A 20,788-nucleotide genomic window follows, 5' to 3' on the forward strand; every position below is an offset into this window, starting at 1 on the left:
CAAATAAGCAATTTTAAGATACAATGTTAAATCCACTCAAGTAGGATTAAGGTAGTAGTGCCACGGCACATTCCTTGAATACTGCTGGTAAGGTGGTAGAAGGTTTCTGGAAAGCAATATAGCAATATGTAGCCAGAGCCACAATCATATCCTATGACTCAATAATTCTATTTCTGGGACTTGATCCCAATGGAATAATTCTAAGGAATATACATAAAGATACATGTATAAAGGTGTTCACTGAAGCATTCAAATAAAAACCAATAAAAAAACTCACAATAGAGCAATATTTAAATAAACTGATACAGCAACACAACAGAATATTATACAGCCATTTAAAAATAATTGCAAATAATGCATAGAAACTGGAAATAAATCTTCATGACAATAAATAAAAACAATACAAAATAGGATAACTACAGTCACTAACTACATAAAATACATGCACATGGGATTTAAGGCACAAAACTGAAAATATCTGTGCAATATCATGGCATTATGGGTTACCTTTTATTTTAGAAAAAACATTACTTCAGGGGGAATAATTTGAGGGAAATGTGCCATCATTTAGGTAGGATTCTCAAACTGTACTTATTTTTTGGCTTAAAATCTGTGGCAGTTTCTAAATAGTTCTATTTAGAAACTGCCTAAATGGTTCTATGTCTAAATGGTTCTAGTTCTGCTTCAGTTACTCGATTAAAAGCTCCTTGCAGCCTGGGCTGCTCACTCATGTCTGACTGACTCTACTCCACACGGCAGAAGTTCAATCAACAGCTGCTGAACAAACAAATCTGGGTAGTTCTCTTGGGAGCCACTGGCAGATGCAGGCAGGTAAGGAACAAAAACAAAGCGAACAGGAAGAGGAAAGGAAGACGGAGAAAACTAGAAGAAAGGTCAGGAGAAACCAGGGGCTGCTGCGGGAACTCTGGGCCATTCTGACCACAGGTGGGCTCCTCTGATGGTCTGCAGTTCGCCTGCTCCTCCACGACTGAAGAGAAGCAAAACACACGTGCACCTCACGGTACAACAATTTAGTGACTCTTACCTTAAACTTGAACTCATTCTGTCTACGTCTATGAGCACAGGATTCAGAATTTTATGCAAATTCTAAAAAAAGATTAAAAAAAACCCCCTACAATCACACGTGACCTGAAATGAAGAATAAAAGGAAAAGGAATAATATCTAAACCTTCTCAACTATGGCAAAAAATTTTCCCTTTGTGTTGCTCTCAAATCCTCCAGTGTTGTTCTTTAGGTACTTATAAGTTGGATCTGTTACTCGTCTTATCCCTATCTGGATCAAGATAGGTGTGGAGCACGGGAGGGCAGCAGCTCAGAATCCTAAGACAGTCTCTTAAAGCAGTTGGCATTTACTTAGAAGTCAGAGGTGCAAAATCAAAGCCGTCTACATTCTTTAGCTGAAGATGAATTACATCTTCACATAATTCAATATATAATCAAGGAATCTCTCTAAGAATAAGCCATGTAATGCCATTTTCTGAGCTTTATGCAAATTAGAATCAAAGACACAGGAAGCTGATGGAGTGAAATCGTAAATTTTCAAAGGCACTACATAAATCATACTTTCCTTCATCATCCTCAATTAGCATCAAGTTTTAACCAGAAGAGTCAGTTGACCTTGTGTAAAAAAGTCTATGAATTCTTAAAAAACATTTCATATTCCCAAATATCCCCTAAGACAGCAGTTCTCAAAGTACAGTCCAGGGACACCTCGGTCCAAGACCCAAGGGGATCTTGGGAGGTCAAATCTATTTTTATAATAATACTAAGATATCACTTGCTCTTTTCTCATTCTCACCACTACACAGTGGGGTTTTCCAGAGGCTACATTATGTGTGGTATCACAATAGATTGAATGCAGAGGTAAGCATGAGAATCCAGCTCATCTTCTATTCATCTAGCATTACAGAGATTTGGGAAAATGTAAAGCAATGCCATTCTTCTCATTATTTTGTTTGTTTTAGGAAGATAGTTATTCTTCATAAAAATGTTATTGTATGTAATGGGTTTGTTATGTTAAAATGAACTACTAATTTTACTTTTAGTTTTAATTTCTACTATGATAAAATCAATAAATATAACCCATATAAACATAAAGACTTTGGAAATCTTTAAGTTTGTGAAGTGTCTAGATATCACAAAGGTTGAGACCCACTGCCCTAAACATCCTCAGTACTCAAATCACATAAGTGCGCAGTTTCCCAAACAGATAACTTTAGACACCTAAAGTAACTTCATGAGAAAGCCTGAGAATTAAGTTTCTCAGCACTCTTTTTTTTTTTTTAAGATTTTATTTATTTATTTTTCCCCCAAAGCCCCAGTAGATAGTTGTCTGTCATAGCTGAACATCCTTCTAGTTGCCTCAGCACTCTTAATATCAGACAAGGTTCTACAAGTTGCATTGTGAGGAAAATTTCCTGTCTGGAAAAATCAGTTATACTTTTCAAATGAATTCAACTTCCATTTAATAAACATTTATCGCATACCTAGGTGCTATATGCATTGGGTATATTTAAAGGAGGGAGTGGTTAAGTAAAGACATAGTTTGACCTCAAGGAACTCAATCTTAAAGGGCAAATGTGGACAGCCATTTTCCTAATCTATGAACACCTGATTTTAATTTTTTTTTTTTCTGAGGAGGACCAGCCCAATGCCAATCCTCCCTTTTGCTGAGGAAGACTGGCCCTGGGCTAACATCTATGCCCATCTTCCTCTACTTTATATGGGACGCTGCTACAGCATGGCTTGACAAGCGGTGTGTCGGTGCGCACCCAGGATCCAAACCTGTGAACCCTGGGCCGCCAAAGCGGAGCTCATGCACTTAACCGCTGCGCCACCGGGCCAGCCTCCTGATTTGACTTTTTAAATGAAAAATTGCTTAAATTACATAATCCACTAATTTTCTTTAGCATAAAAATCATAATTTAACCTTTTTTTTTTTGGAGAGTCAGGATCACCATTAGAAATAGCAGTTGTGCTATGCAGTAGATGAAGTACTAAATATGGTGAATACACCTCTCTTCTCATCTCAGCTACTGAAACTACAAGATCGCATGCCTTATGGTGGTGTCTACAGGTGGCTCCTTAACTCCTCCTAGACAGATAAATGTGTTCTGTCTACAGAGGTGGCTATTTTATTTTTGATTTTATGCCATATTCTTCAGCGCTCCTAGGTGTTGCTGACTGGTGCACGAACTCTCAGTGTGGACAGGAAGGGATGGCAGGAGTCGCGCCCTTTCCTACATACCTAAGCATCAGCCTCAAGGCCACTACAGGCACCTCCCCTTTGTTTTCCGGATTTCTTTCAAAACATTCAGGAGAAAATGTTTATAACGAATCAACTTTGAGCCCAGCCTACTGCAGAACGAAAAAAAAATACAATGGCTAGGTTAATGTGTTATAGGCTTACAGGGCTGGGGGACTTTTATGAATACGAAAAAACCCTCATCTCTACAACTAATTGCAATGCTGACTTAAGGCAGGGGAAAACTCCATCTTCAACTGCTACGCAGAACTGTGGCTAACTTACTGAACTGTTTAAATTTTATCCCTCTTTCTATCCATCATAGACATCAATCCAGAAGAGACTTGAAAATGTATTTTAACTATTCCAGCTGTGAAAGATGACCCAGTCCTTCACCAATCACTATCAAAATGAAGACCATGTATTATATGTTCAATTTGCTGCAACCCTGAACAATGTTTACTAAAATAAAAATACCTCAAATTTATAGTTTCATCAGCAAAGTCACATTTCTCCTAATAACTTTGCCAATTTTACAGCTGAGAAAATAAAACTAAGAAAGTAAGTTGACACAGGGCATATGACACTGGTCAGTGGCAGAACTGGGATTTAATCCACATTTTCACTCGAAGTCCAGTGTTCTTTCCAGTAGAATAGAGCTGCCTAACCCCGTCAGATGTTTTCACTCTCCAGGGGGCAGGAGGCCAAGGAGGAGTTCATGTCCAAGTTTCCCAACAAGAATTTCTAGCACTACTCAATGTTTTACAAAACTACATTTTAGTTCCTTTGACACACTGGTAATTTTTCAAGAGAAAACAAATTTACCTTCAACATTTTTTTATTTGCTGTGTTCTTGCCACATTCTCTCCTCAGCTGTTCACTCATCGCTTGCAGCTCTCTTCCGAAGTGAATCATCCTCTCTATGGCAGCCTGACTTCCTCCACACAACTGGCGTCTTAACTGACTGGAGTCCACTTCTGTAGGCAAAACAGACAAGTGTTTTACTGCCTCACTGAATGGGGACAATGGAGAAATGGACATAAACTGCTTACCACATTTGGGATATTTCATTTAGTAACTACTACCTAATATTTTATCTAAATATGCAAATTTATTTTTAATTTAATATGGAACTTAGCAGCTAAAGTAGACTTTTTCTATGTCTCAAGAGCCTAGGATCCAATATCTAGCATGCAGTTGAAAGTCAGGTGACAACCTTTCAGTGTTAGGATGTACCTATATGTCAGAGGAAATTTTATGAAAAGTCAAGCACAATTCTCTAAAACTACATTAAGCGATATTAAAAAAAAAAAAAAAAGAAGTTAGTAACTGCCTCTCAGGCTACTTTAACATAGAACATAGATGGAATAAAATGATTCCTGGAAGCTAAGAGAGACTAAATGACTCCAATCAAAACACAGAAGATACCATATTATACTAATAAAAAGGGTTAATTACACCACTTTTAGAAAAATATTACTTTTAGAAAATAATTTTATAGTATATATCTTGACAGTAATCACTGATCAATAATGTAACCGTATAAATCACAAATAACAACATATAAATCACTGTAATGATGGTGGTGATGAAGATAATAGTTAACATTTACTAAGCACTTATTTTGTGCTGTTAGCTTTTCACAGATTAGCTTGTTTAATCTTCGCAATGACCTGAGGCAGGTATCATTATACCCATTTTACAGATGAAGAAACTGAGGCACACAGCTCTGAAGTAACTTATCCGAGGTTGCGTAGCTAGTAAGTGGCAGATGGAGAATTCCAGTCCAGATCCTCTGGCTCTAGCATGCCTGCTCTTAATCACTATGCTTCAAGTACTCTTTGAATGTGGAGGTTGCTGACCCCTGTTAGAGTAAACCTAGGCTGCCTTTTTAATCATACTCATTTCTTGATAGAGTGAATTATACATTGGAACACACAATCCTCAACAACAAAGTCGTTGTATAAATAATATAAGAATAACTTTGCATTTATGAAGTAGTTTCTTTTATATATACTCTAAAAATTTGAATAAATACCTTTTACCTTAAAATGCTAAGAAATCTAATGTTGTCACAGAATTCTGATAAATAAGAATTTATAAGCCTCAATAATTTTCACTCTCCAATTGATGGGAAAGCTTGCTGATGGTTTAACGTTATGGTACAATTTACTATACAAGTTGTCGACAAAGTAAAATTATGCATGCTAATATATCTTTCAGCCACATAATTTTGGGGAGGAGGAAAGGGGGTCACACTTAAGCACCTACTATGCGCCAGGTACTGAACTATGCATAGTCACATATATTCACATTTAATGAATTTAGGAAATTCTGTTTGATTAGAATTTATAAAATCATCTCTACTCAATTTGGCCTTTACTGGCTATATTGAAATAAGCGTAAAAACTTTTCATATTTCCAAACTTAAATAAATATCCTAAAGGCTATTTCACACTAACAGGTTAGTCCTGTACATTAATGACAGCACTGAAGTTGAACTGAAACAGACAGTTCAGCAGAGAGCACTATGTTCAGGATGTTCAGACCCTAACTTCAGAAGGTACTGAGAAGTAACTCTACTCTCTCTAGCAACCCACTCTCACAAGAAAGTTTGAGAGAAGTAATATGTATCACTGTCAAATCCAATGGCACATACATCTTTAAATCTGATTTATGCTCATCAGCTATGAATCAGTACAAGTAAAAACATAACCTTGTAGTCATCATTTTTTATTAAAAATGTAAGAAATATCACTGCAGACCCATTTCGGTGTCACAATCTTCCATTTCGTGGTCATGTTTAGAGCTACCATTTAGGAAACCATTGGATGAAGTTTCTCCAACTCCATTGGAGTAGTGATCTGTTTCCATGTCTACATCATTACTGAAAATGAAAAAACAAACCTCATTTTAGAAATAGCATACTTGCAGCTTATTTTAAAATAAATTACTACTCAACTACAGCTACACTGACTTCAGAAGGCAACAGCAATCTGTAAAAAAAGTATTTAGTTAAATCTTGAATGTATTCAAAGCCAAGTATGTAGCTGACTTTTAACAAATTTGTACTCCTGGAGAAAAAAAGTATAAGTACTCAAATGTAGTGGTTTTATGAATTTTTATCAATATGGAGAAATTATATTTCAGCACACACTTCCCATGATTTTTCAAACTCAGATCTGCACTTCATTCTCTGTAATCAACTCTTGCTCCAGAACCTGCCAACAGATGTCAGGGAAAAAATCTTCACTCTCAAAACAAGTGACTCCTGGAACCCACTTCACCTCTTTTCTGCCCTCAAATTCAACATGCTTCTAGACAATGTTTTCTTTAACAGTCTTAACATTTTGGGATTTGTTCTCACTACTTAAAAACATACCCTCTCTCAGGGCTGGCCCCATTGCCTAGTGGTTAAACTTCGGGGCTCTCCGCTTTCACAGCCCATGTTCGCAGGTTTGGATCTCGGGTGTGGACCTACACCATTCGTCAGCCATGCTGTGGCAGTGACCCACACAGCAAAAAGAGGAAGACTGGCAACAGATGTTAGCTCAGGGCCAGTCTTCCTCAGCCAAAAAAAAAAAAAAAAAAAAAGACCCTCTCTCAAAGGTAAAGAATAATCTTAAAAACTACTCAGTCTCATCTTCTCATACCTTTCTAGCACCCAACACTATTTTTCTCTCTCAAGCTTTCTTATTGGCTAAAGGGTCTAAAGTACTGCCAAATCTTAATTTTAAAAATGCTGTTTTGGATATGTAGGGTGTTTCCAATTTTCACATTTACTGAATAAATAACTACGTGCCAATAACTACATCTGGACATACTGAACTTGTCAATGTATGCCCTTCAGATCCATCCACACTCTCAGCAACAATAAATATCTAATCTTTATGATTTCTCCTATGAAGATCTAGGTAATGATTATACAGCCTAGAAGGAAACACTTCATGAAAATTTAGGAACTATTTAAATAAAAATAACCTTTTCTCATTAAAAAAGCAATGCATATTCATTTGTAGGGGAAAAAAACATCAAATGCAGATGAGCACAAAGCACCTTATGCATACTGCCACCAGAGGTGACCACTGGCGAACACCTCAGGGTGCGTGTGTGAGTCTAAGTGTGGGTGCGTGGTGCATACACACTTCCATCAGTAAAACCTATGAGGTAAAAAGACACAGATCTAGGGACAAGGGGGCAACGCTCTAGGACTCCTCTGTCAGTCAGAAAAGCTTGTTTACTATCTTGATAAAATTTGAGAATTGATAAGAAAAATCAGAAATAGAAATAATGTTTAATTTAACGGAAATCCTTAAGATCATAATTTTAGTGATCTTATTAATATAATAACCCGTATTTTTAACAATTCAATATAGTATTTGAGAGGGATTCTTTCCTTCAACACACATTTAAGAGCCTCTGAGCTATGTACCACGTTAGGTGCTAAGGATCTAATGAAACAGCCTCTGCCTTGCAGGAGTGAACAGCCTATAAGAAACTAATCAAGTTGTTCTATTACTGGGGATCAGTACTATGATGAAGGTTAATCACAAGGAGTGACATAGCATTTGGTGGGGATGTAAATCAAGGAAAACCTCCTGGAAGAGGTAACATCTGAACTTGAGTGTTATAGCTTGAACAGAAGTTAGGATGGAGGGGATGGAGGGAAGGGAGAAGAGCAGTGCAGACGGGGGGAAATATAATGGAAAAAGCACAAGTCTCGAAGTCAGAATCCTGGGAAGCAGTCTCAGTTCTGCAACTTACTAACTACTCATTACTGACCTTTAAAAAAAGTCATTTACTTTTCTGGCATTCGGCTCGACATCTGTAAAATGGTTTTAACAGTTAATACCATCTTTGCCTACTTCACAATACTATTCTAAGGAAAGTCATTACCAACTATAAAATAACTGTTACTGTGTAACAGTCTCAGGCAGTCTTAAAGCCTACTTTCTTCTCTTCCTACACTGCACACAAAGGAGGATGCTGTGTCATCAACCCCTTTCGTTACACTTGCTTCCCTGCATTCAGGTAATAATAGGTCTCTTGAGCAACTTCCTGCCGCGAGGATAGCATTAAAAACCCACGAATTGACTGCAATCCTTAGCCTTAAACAATGGCAGAACCCTCTACAACATATAAAGTACTAATGTACTATAAAGTACTAACGGCCTGACTTTTTAAATTTCCATACATAATTTTTACTGCAGTATTCTTATTTTATATTTTCTAGTCTATTTTCTATTATATGTCATCTAGAGATGACATCATCTCTACTGTGAAAGACTACCCTGACCTCTTCGGTGAAGACAGCCACTTGTTCTACTACTCTTCTCATACCGTTTTTTGTGGACTTCCATTATAACCTACCACACAACATCATTACTTCGGTAAATTCTTGCAACTTGTGATATATAAGTTGAAAATTCTGATTAACCTCCAAATTTGCAAATACAGATTTTTACACAAACTCTTTTCTTCAGAATCACAGTTCCATTAAAATTGTGTCTCTCCTTCAGTGAGAAAATTTTGCGCTGATGAACATTCCCCCAAAACGCAGAGTGACCAATCCATGTTATAAGACCAAACCAACATCAAATTAAATCTATCCATTATTTTTATGAAAAAAAAATAGTTATTCCACTTGTCCTGAACCAAAACGAGATTCAGATTCTGGATGATTTGGGCAGGCTGCATTTTTAAGAACTTGCTTTCACACACTAATATTCAATTCAAATGATTACATTTCATGAACCGTTAGGTTTAATGAACATTAAACCTGAGTATGTCACAGTATTGATATAGACGTCTCTTCTCTCAAAGCTCTTCAAAGTCAGAGACCATGCCTAACAGAATGTTTGACATCCAACAGGTCCTCAATACTGTCTTCATGCTATATGATTACTGAATGACTTAACCATCTGCTATATGCAAGCTACTTAAAGAGAGGCTCTCAAAAAAGATTCTTTGTAAAGTTAGTTATTTGGAACTCAGGAAACATTCTAAAAACATTTACACCAAAAACCTCAAAGACAAAAATAGTTGTAAACCTATCATGTTAACACTAGAGGTTAAATATACTATTGTGACTTAACTTGGAAACACAACAGATGGCATAACTATGATCATCTGTCTATCAGATGATGGTGGCAGGAAGACTAGAACACAGAGCCCTGAATCTGTCCTTATAGCCCCACTAGAGGGAAGAGGGAAAGCAGAGTAAGAGAAGGAATAAAGGAAAGAGCCTACGTGCACGCTAAGAGAGTGAAAAGCTTTGGGGAACTGATTCCCTACCCTTTATTCTCTAGGGGCTTGGGAACTTCCAGACCCCTACTATGGGCCACTTAATTCAGTTTTTCCAAATTAGTAAAAACGATGACACCTATAATAAGGTTACTTACAGTAATGCACAAGCTAGGGAAATCACTTACCTGGTGAAGTTATTAACTTGCTGTGATCTTGACATATTTATACTGTTCAGCTCTGGAACATTCAAATTGGATGACTGGTGTTTACTATGGCAATATGACTGATGTGCTTTATTTGATATTACACCATTACTACAACTTTCGAAACCTAGAAAAAAAGAAGCAAATGATAGCTCATGAAAACAGAAACAAACACTAATTTATTATTAGGTTGTAAATAACGTACTATATTCTGATGCTGTATTTAAAGATTTTATAATGTAGGAAAGTCAGTGGACTACTTAAATAGTAAACAAATGGATAACCTCTTTGAAAGAATATAAGGATACTTAATTATGAGCTGTAATTATCATCTCCTCTAATATTTATTTAAGGCTTAATTATGGATCTCATTTAATCCTGACAACCCCCTAAGAGAGCAGTGTGATCATAACCCCATCTTACATACGAACACACTGACGCTAGGAATTTGTCCAAGCCTGAAGTGACGTACAACAATCAAGAAGGGTGGTGACTAGGGATACAAACATGAGAACCATCTGCACTGTCCAGGATGGTGATGTCAAGAAATCAAGAAGTAGTAATGTAGAAAGTGATATGCTGATTGAGAAACAGCAAAGGTGTTGCTCTACTCTATGAAAGGAAATAGTATTTGACTTCTGTTTTAGAAAAGTTAAATGTACAGAGGGAAGATAACACCTTGAGAAAAACAGAATTAAAGAGACAAGCAAAGGAAAAAGCCTGAGAAGGAGCAGAAATAAACTTGTACAAGTGATAAAAGCCAAGAAAGGAGAGAATTTTAATTAAGAGAACACCAAAAGCCTTAGAGAGTAACACTAGTAAGCCAAGAAAGAGGTAAGAAAGAATGAACTGAGCAGAGCAGACACTTGCAAGCTCAGCTGAGAAAGGAGAAGACAGTAGGCAGCCCGGCTAGGTGTGGCGACTGGTGGCATAAGATGAGACAGCCATGTCACCACCTTTACATTTATACGTTATTCAAACAAACAATACCTTTCATTACCAAATATCTATGATTTCTAGAGAAAACTCACACGTTGACCTTCACTTATGAAAATCTGCTCTTCTTTAAGTTACTTCCTGGTACTAAAAATACACAAATCTGATACATCTACAATTTTTCTTCCAGAACATCTTGAGATCAAGTATATACATGTACAAAACAGCTACACAGACATGTCTAGATTTTTTAAAATTTTATATTGGTTCAAAAATACAGAGAAGAGTAAAATTTAAAGACAATGTCATAAGACTGAATCTCACCAGAAAAATGTGCAGTACTTCCTTTGCCTGAAGCTAAATTGTGGATATTCATTCCATGGCTGGGGCTCATACTTGGACTACTAAAAGGTCGAGGACTAACAGGATAGCTGTCTTGCGATTTTGGACTTCGGCCTCCCAAACATCGCACTTCACTATCTGTACCATTCACCATTTCTATAAACTGACGCACTCTAAAAAAAGAAAAGAAAAATTTAGTTAGACAATCTTCAAATGGCTGTTTATTTATTTAATAGCAACAGATTTCTGAAAGGAAATATTTTAAGAACTTGTATTTATCAGTAAGATTGGCCTTTTAGCATGCTAAATATACTAAATATGATTTCATGTACTGTATTGTTTAGATTTAGAATTTAAATTGTTCAAAATTTAAAATTTTCCAGAAAAATGAGCGTATAATGCACCAGACACTATATCTCCTTTAATTAAGACTTACTAAGAAAATGAAAACTTATCTGTAGCTATAATAAACAAAACCAAAATCGACCCCATTTTTAAAGCTAAAATAACTTAATCAAAATAATATCTGCACTTGGTAGCAAATCAAATAGTACATAAGAACATGATGTACTTTTATGTACATATGATACATACGAAGCAAGAGCCTTACTCCCCACCCTTCCTTATTCCTAGCCCCATTTGCAACCTCTTAGCCACTTTTCAACTTTACTCCCAAGCAAAACAGAGCCAATCTTCCTCAGCAAAAAGAGGAGGATTGGCAACAGATGTCAGCTCAGGGCTAATCTTCCTCATCAAAAATAAATTAAAAAAATAAAGCAAAACAATTCTGACATCTGGCTTACAAAGGGCTTCTGGTGCTTAAAAAGTTGAAATCTAAAGCTTAATAACACCTGAATTTTAAAATAATGAAGATTCATAAGACCAATAAAAAATGCCAAATTAGGATGCCTATTATAAAGACAAAAAAGTAGAAAATAAGTGTTGGCAAGGATGCGGATAAACTGGACTCTTGTACACTGCTGGTGGAAATGTAAAGTGGTGCAGGGCTATGGAACTGTGAAGATAAATCTCCTGAAAAAATTAAACATAGAATTATCATTTGGTTCAACAATTCCACTTCTGGGTATATACCCAAAAGAACCGGGAGCAGAAACTCCAACATATACTTGTGTACCCATGTTTATAGCAGCTTTTTTTTTTTTTGAGGAAGATCAGCCCTGAGCTAACATCCATGCTAATCCTCCTCTTTTTGCTGAGGAAGACCAGCTCTGAGCTAACATCTATTGCCAATCCTCCTCCTTTTTTTTTTTTTTTTTGTCCCCCCAAAGCCCCACTAGATAGCTGTATGTCATAGCTGCACATCCTTCTAGTTGCTGTATGTGGGATGCGGCCTCAGCATGGCCGGAGAAGCGGTGCATCGATGAGCGCCCAGGATCCGAACCCAGGCTGCCCATAGCAGAGCGTGCGCACTTAACCACTAAGCCACGGGGCCGGCCCCTATAGCAGCTTTCTTCACAATAACCAAAAGTGCAAGCAACCCAAATGTCCATCGATGGATGAGTGAATAAACAAAATGTGATATATATATATATACACACATATATAATAGAATGTTATTCAGCCTTCAAAAGGAAGGAAATTCTGACGTGCTACAACATGGATGAACTTTGAGGACATTATGCTAAGTGAAACAAGGCAGCTACAAATGACAAATATTTTATGAGTCCACTTATATGAGGTACCTAGAGTAGTCAAATTCACATTCACAGAGACAGAAAGTAGAATGGTGGTTGCCAGAAGCTGGTGGGCAGGGAGAAATGGGAGTTAGTATTTAACGGTACCAAGTTTTAGTTTGGGACGACGAAAAAAGTTCTGGAGATGGATGGTTGGTGATGGCTGAAGAACAATGTGAATGTACTTATTACAATAGAACTGTACAAGGAAAAATGGCAAATTTTATGTTATGTACCTTTTACCACAATTTTAAAAAATGTCACAGACTTACAATAAGGTACTTTGCAGGAGGAAAAATAGATACCCATCTTCTACATTAGATTTTCACATTTTTAGCCATAGAAAGACAGAAGAGCAAACACATAGGAAAAGATGCCATCTGCTAGTTATAGTCCTCAAAACAAGTGTTTTTTATAACCTATTACTTATATGTGCTATATTACAAAATTATACATAAATATCTGAAATAAGGTAAAACAAAAACTAAAACTATTAAAACAAAGATAATTTTGGTTATCTATAACACACACGTATATAATAAATATAATATTTTATTAAAGAAACTCACTTTAATGTGAAAAGGAGATTAGGATTTCTTTCAAGTAAACTTGGGTATAACTGTTGTGTTGTTTCAATGGCTTCTCCCATTCTTCCTGCTAACACCAATTTCTGAATTCCTATTTAGAAAAAGAAAGCAAAAAATAAATTTTTTTTTTTCTTTTTTTTTTGTGAGGAGGACCAGCCCTGAGCTAACATCCAATGCCAATCCTCCTCTTTTTTGCTGAGGAAGACTGGCCCTGGGCTAACATCCATGCCCATCTTCCTCTACTCTATATGGGACACCGCCACAGCATGGCCTAACAAGCGGTGCGTCGGTGTGCACCCGGGATCCGAACCGGCGAACCCCGGGCCGCCGCAGCGGAACGTGCGCACTTAACCGCCTGCGCCACCGGGCTGGCCACAAAAAATAAATTTTTTAAGAGTAGAAACATAAACTTAATGGACCCTCAAAAAACAGAGTTAGTAAAAAATCTTTTAATAAATTATTGTGATTAATTTCCATTTCTTTTTCTAAAATCATAGTTTCTATTAGGCAATCAAGGAAAATTTTCAGACATTAAAAAATTAGAAAAACAAGTACTTTCATAAACTACTAAAAACAAATCACAAACTAATTATACAAGTAATATATAAGTAATACAAGAAAAACACCTCAAGCAATATTGAAGTATTAACCACTAAGATTAAAAAGATGGATACGTTTATGGCATACACTGTGGTGATGGTTTCACAGATATATATTTATCTCCAAACTCATCAAGTCGTATACAGTCATGCGCCGCATAACGACGTTTTGGTCAATGATGGACCGCATATACGATGGTGATCCCACAAGATTAGTACCACATAGCCTAGGTCTGTAGTAGGCTATACCATCTAGGTTTGTGTAAGTACACTCTATGATGTTTGCACAATGAAACAGCCTAACCACGCATTTCTCCCATCATTGAGCGATGCTTAACTGTACACTAAATATGTACAGCTTTTAATATGTCAATCATACCTCAATAAAGTGGTTTTTAAAAAAAGACTATAGGAAACATTAAAGAAATAATATTCAAAATGTCTTATCAAATACAATAGCCTTTTGAACCCAATACTAAAAGAATGCTAGCCTCTGAGTAAGATCTGAATTCAGCAGACACTCATTGAGCATTTCCTGTGGGTCAGACATTTGTTAAATTAGATGATGAGGATACAAAAAGAGTAAGTCATCATCTCCTATTCGCCAGAGCTTATAACGTAGTGAGAAAGACAAACTAGCATACAATCAGCTACAACACAATGTAATCAGTGTTATTACAGCAGTTTGACCCATAAATAATTTGCTTTCATCCATCATGATTTCACTCATCATGTTTTGTTTTTATCCCTATACTCTCAAGTCACAACCTCCCTGACCAATTTTAAGACAGCTAATTGTGCAACAGTCATCATGCTGACTAGCCCTTGTTAGAACAGGCCTGACAGCTCTAGCCACAAGCACTGGGACCTAAGCAAAACATATTTAAGATCAATGCTATCTTAAACTTAGATACCAATTTAAATGCAAAGATATTTAAATTTCTTTCAAATATTATCTCCACTAACAATCATGGGACTACTTTATCAATTTAAAAAAACCACTTTATTAAATGTTTACGTTCTGAAAGCTCAAGAAAACATTTTTTAAGAAAAAATGGTAAACATTTCTTACAAAAATTTCTCCAAAATTTTATCTTTCTACATCTAGAATGCTAACACAGTCCTATGTGAATTTTTTTAAAGGTCATCTTCAAAAACGTCAATAAAAATAAATTTCAGAGGCATCAATTAACATATTTGAAAATTTTTTAACTAAAAAAATAAAATTTCTAAATATCAATGTAACCACACCTATAATCTGAAAACAAGTGTTAGCCATGCACCACAGGGTCCTTACTTTGTCTATTCTTAATGGAAGCTAATTCTTCTAGAACGGTCTGGTCTGTAGATCTGGCAAAGGCCTCTGCTGTGGCACAGTACCCATGGTGGACTAAATAAGATGAAACCATTCTTAAAATAAAAAGAAGAAACACGTCTTTTAGTCAAGAGAATACATGCTTCATACTACAATTTATATAACAAGGTCGACTCTGCTATTATAAAACCAACCTATTCCCTTGAAACAATTAAGGCTTTAATAACCTCAATTTTAACATTCAAAAAATCGTTTTGTTCTATTCACATAGTATTTTCAAAAAGATAACTGCAAATCCTATGTTGAGACTACTCCCGCTAAGAATATATATCACCAGAGAATCAAGGACGTTAAATGACTTTCTTTGATTCTTGGCACCCCATTGTCTCCAGGTCTTTTCCTATTATTTCCCATCCTTATATTCAATCCTGCTAACCATAATTTCTGCTGCACCTTTATCGTATGACTTATCCCAGTAAAGTGTTGGCATTTTGTAAAATAAAACAATTTAAAAATAACAGATTAACTCTCCGTGTTCCAGAGTTCAACCACTTTCTTTACCCATCAGTTACATAAGATGGGATCACAAGGTGTGAACACAAGAAATACTGAAGTGAACCTGGAGAGAGAATCTTCCAGAACAAAGTCTATCAGGGTGATAATACTAATCAACGAGGAGTCAGCCTTCTAATCGCAATCAATTAGTATGGTTGTGCAAAGGAGATTAATTACTCAAATATGATTTACATGTAAGTGACATACTTCCAAAGAACAAGTTTATTTGTTTTAAAAGCCACCAAGTGGTCAAAACATATATTTACATCTAACCACAAAATGTTAGAAAAACTGCTTACTCAGTAAGATCAACCCAAGTATCTAAATAATCAACTCTTAAACCTGCCTCCATGTGGCATTACTAAGGGCTTTGTAGAAAACAACAGGAAGCAGTGGTTCAGGAAAGGGAGACTGAGGGGGCAGAGGGGAAAATCTCTATGAAACAGATTTTTCATTTTATTTCATCTAATTGTTCAAATTAATTTAAGAGGGTAAGGAAGAACCTTTTAAAGTGGACTTCCCAAGAGGTCATAGTGTCAAGTTTTGTGAAGAATGGGATAAGGGTGGGGGCCCTCATTGAACTCTGGCTACAGGATTAACACAAATAATGTTTCCTCTACTACTATCCTGCCATGCTGCTCAGTGGCTATCATTTTTAAAGCATTAAAGGGATGTAACTCCAGGAGAGCGACCTATCCTAGCTCTAACTCATGGCAACTATGGGATTCTGAGTCCGGGTGCACTCTGCTTTCAACTGCGCTGGACAGAAATCCTAGGCTCTGTTAACACCAGACAATAACAGCTCTCGGGAAGAAGCTGATTCTTTCAGAATCAGCACGATGTCGTCTAATCATTATCTCCTCCAAAAACTACACACAAAACGTTTTATTAGATTTGTAAATTTAAGACTGTTCAAAGCAATTATACAGACATTTAAGATGAATTGTGTCAGACTGATGGTATCTGAAAGCCTTTGCTATTGTCTTGGGCTGGATTACTGTAGTGAAAATGACCATTTAAACTTATTGGTATTTATTTAATTTTTAAGTCTACGCTATTTCAAACTTTAAGAGCTACCATTCAGTACTATGTCATCACTAGCCTTTCAGCAAAGGTACAGTCTAAAGTTGAATGTCATAGGAATTATATTTTCCTGCTGACTTCCATAATGAAACTCTACTTTTTCATAAAAAAGTAGGTAATAAAAATTACCAACTAATTATTCAACGAATAAAACAAGTTGAAAATTTTTGGTAAAGAATGAGTTGAGATAAAGGTTATTCATTGTATAGTACTTCAATTGACACCCATTATTTGTTCTCCTACTACCCATCCTCCATCACCATGATTACTGAATCCTAAGTACTTATCCTGCATCTGGGAATCCTAACTCCACATTCACTGTTCCTTGGTCTTCATTCCAGTTAGTTACCTCCTCTGAAATGTCTAATAACAGCATGTACAAGTAAATGGCATTAAAAATAATTAGTAAGATTTTTAAAAATTCCTTAAGCTGGAGGCTTTTGGTCAGATTTTCCTACTTAGAATAGGGGCAATTATAACCTCCCTGAATCTACATGACAAATAATAAATATTCAGGAAAAAAAGGGATTGTAGTAAGCAAAAATATTCTTACAGAGTAACTCATTCACTGGTAAAATTTAGCCAAATCCTGAAACACGAAATGTATATACCAACTCTGTAGTCCAGTAGATAAACCATACTATTATTTTGATGCTTATTCTTACCGAACAATAATTCTTTTTCCCTATAAATATTTTAACTATTGCTGAACAACACAGCCAAATTCATGTCCAAAAACCACAGATCCTGAATTGAACAATCTAAATTACCCTTCTGAATTTATCTTTTGCATTGGCATTATTAATAGTTGAATCATGTAACCTATGGAAATCATTAAATCCTATTACTAAGGATAGCAAATGAATTAACCTAACCCAAGTGATCTAGTGTCACTTTATTTCCTCCTTCACATTAACAAGTCAGACTAAAATACAACTCTGTATGTATACCACCAAATTAAATATTATTTTTAATTGTTTTAAATAGAGTAAATTACTTTTTATAGAGATTAAAATATAATCAATAATACATTAAAATTATTAGGATATAAATTAGTAGATTAAAAAGCTTCAACAAATTTTCTTTTATACCAAAAGAATAAAATGTTTTATAAAAAATATACTTTTGAATAATGTCAATTCAGATCTCTTCACTTACTTTTGTATCATGGTCTGCCATTCTCCTTCTCGATCTCCAATAGGAAACCGGTCTATCTGTGCCTGTATTTTGGTTCTCCACTCTCGCATGTAGTCTTCTATGTCAAACACAAAAGGATGTTGCCCAAAATTGGCATCGACGACTTCTCCTGGTGTCTGGAGCCCAACAGTAGGATATAAATTTGGCTGTAAGACAACACATTTCACTAAGCATCTATCCCTTTTATGTTAAAGATATTCATTCTTTCAAACACTATCTTTAAAATAACAGAACTATAAGTTTACCTCATGAATATTTAAAATCTTAATCAAAAACTAGTGGAGGAAGACTAAAGCAAATGATCTAAAATACATTATATACTAGACGAACAATATCATATCCTGTAATCATCAAGAAAAAAACCTAAGCCACCTATTTACTCAGAGACCATGTAGAATTACACTTCTAATAAATGAAGACAATTCTTGCTATTAAGAATATGTCATTTAGATGGCCGGCCTGGTGGCCCAAGTGGTTAGGTGCGTGCGCTCCGCTGCGGCAGCCCAGGGTTCACCGGTTCGGATCCAGGGCGCACACCAACGCACCCCTTGGCAAGCCATGCTGTGGCAGCATTCCATATAAAGTAGAGGAAGATGGGCACGGATGTTAGCCTAGGGCCACTCTTCCTCAGAAAAAAAAAAGGAGGACTGGCGGATGTTAGCACAAGACTGATCTTCCTCACATAAAAAAAAAAAAATGTCATTTAGTAGTTACAGAGATTCAAGTATAAGCACATAAGTCAGGTTTATCCTTTTATATATGATATGTGTGATGCAGAAACTGTGTGTGAAAACTAGTTACCCCAGAAGTACAATTCTAACCGGGCGTGTACTATTTTATTAATTTCACTTGTACTATTTTAAGTTTATTAATTTCACTTATCTGTACATTTATGACGCTTTTATAATGGGATGGTGATAAGAATTCAACTGTAAGCAAAACAAAGTGCCATTAAGTATGGGGATTCTCTATATAAAAATAAAAGACTCAAATGCCCACATTTCAAGAGAGGAAAAGGATGGATTTAAATATTCAAATTCATAAAGAAATGCGTTTAGGCCTACTCCAAGATTTTGAGGCTAGACAATCAACTTCAATAGCTTCAAGTACACAAAAAATACAGGAGTCCTTTTGGCTCATCACTAGTTTCATCTAAAGGGGGAATGAGTTACTGAATGTCTACTAAATGGCAGGGTTTAATCATTATAATAACCCTGTGAAGTAATTATTATTTGCATTACAAAGATATGGAAATTGAGGATTAGGGGGTAAATTAACTTGCTCATGGTCATTCTACACTATAGTAGAGGTGGGAGTGGAACACAGCTTTATCTGACACCAAATCTAAGTTCACTTTTTCTTCCTATAACTCCAAATCCTACTTCATCTTCATTCTCTGTATTTCTGCCTTATTTCTTTGCTTTAATGGTTCTCTCAAGTATTTTCAGTACAAAATCAAGAGAAGATTAAGAAGGAATAATTTGTGAGTAAATATAAGATGCTTAGATTTCACAGCAAAAAGCTAAGAGGATGTGTTTAAAAACAACTGTTTAACCAAGCAACCAAACTCAGAAACAAAATGAGTACTGTCTCAAAATATTGAGAAATATAGTCACACTGGATTAGGGAAATAAATGGTAATACAATTTACACAAATGTACTGATTCTTAAATCAACAAAATAGCAAGTTGATAGAATTTTAAGCCAAAGATAAGTGAGATACTTATTACAGCCTTCTCATTTCACCAATGAGAAAGCTGAGACCTGAGGTGCTGAAGGGAATCTTCCAAAAGCACACAGCTTGTTAATGACACACATAAAGGTAAAAACTCATGTCTCTACACTTCTAGCACAGTATTCTTTCCATTAAAACCCACTTCAAAATTATGAAATACTTTAAACAAAAGTATGTAAAGCCAAAGACTCTTAATAAAGATATCAACAGAGTAAAAGGCAATCTTGTTCATAAGTAGAGTTTATAATTCTGACATTCAGCACTGTCCAAACAGAGATGCTTTTAAAATGGTTTGCTAATCTAAATTTTCTTGACAAATTCAGGAAAATAATTATAGCAACTATATAAAAGAAAATCAACATTCATGAATACTCTAATAAAATTGTGCCACAAAAAAAGTTTAAAACTTCCCTGAGACAAAACATGCCATAAATGTCAAGACAAATGGACTTTATTTAAAAAAAAATTTGCCACACATGTAAGGAAGGATCAATATTCCAAATACAAAAATGATTCTCACAATACAGGAGGACAAAGATTACTAGTTCAATTTTTTTTTAAGTGGAATAGATACATAGGCAATTTGCAGAAGAAATATAAAATGACAACAGAAATATGAAGAGACACCTAATCTCAATTTTTTTAAATGCAAATTAAAACAAGAAGATTTTGTTGCACATCAGATTAAGATCTAAAAGACTGAGAATATTCAGTGTTGATCAAGGTTGAGAAAATAAGCCTCCTCATCCTGTACACAGAAACGTAAACTGATACAACCTTTTAAGAAAGAAATTTGGCAAAATCTATTAAAATTGACAAAGCAATTTCACTTGTAAGAGTTTAATCCCACAGGAAAACAAACATGTGCAAAGGTATACATCCTACAGCGTTATTTGTAATGGCAAACAAAAAATTAAAAAGAACATCCATTCACAAGTGGTATTATATACCACATTCATTGAAGCTCAGACTCCAGTAACTATAACATATACCATTATTTTATGTCTAAGAAAAATACTGCCCATTAAACT

General features: G+C 35.6%; 1 protein-coding gene across 2 annotated transcripts in view; it reads right to left on the minus strand.

The window, feature by feature from the left end:
• Positions 1-20,788, minus strand: part of RANBP9 (RAN binding protein 9) — a 101,512-nt gene that overhangs the window by 11,870 nt on the left and 68,854 nt on the right. For both annotated transcript variants that reach the window (XM_087438022.1, XM_004432109.2), the window contains exons 6-12: positions 17,984-18,168; positions 15,170-15,282; positions 13,256-13,364; positions 10,975-11,165; positions 9,697-9,841; positions 6,031-6,152; positions 4,091-4,242 (exon numbers count right to left, since the gene is read on the minus strand). In XM_087438022.1, coding sequence (XP_087294148.1) covers positions 4,091-4,242; positions 6,031-6,152; positions 9,697-9,841; positions 10,975-11,165; positions 13,256-13,364; positions 15,170-15,282; positions 17,984-18,168 — 1,017 coding nt within the window. The remainder of the gene's footprint in view (positions 1-4,090; positions 4,243-6,030; positions 6,153-9,696; positions 9,842-10,974; positions 11,166-13,255; positions 13,365-15,169; positions 15,283-17,983; positions 18,169-20,788) is intronic.

This window comes from Ceratotherium simum, chromosome 13 (assembly GCF_057802395.1).
Source record: "Ceratotherium simum simum isolate JZ-2026a chromosome 13, ASM5780239v1, whole genome shotgun sequence".
Classification (NCBI taxonomy): Eukaryota; Metazoa; Chordata; class Mammalia; order Perissodactyla; family Rhinocerotidae; genus Ceratotherium; species Ceratotherium simum.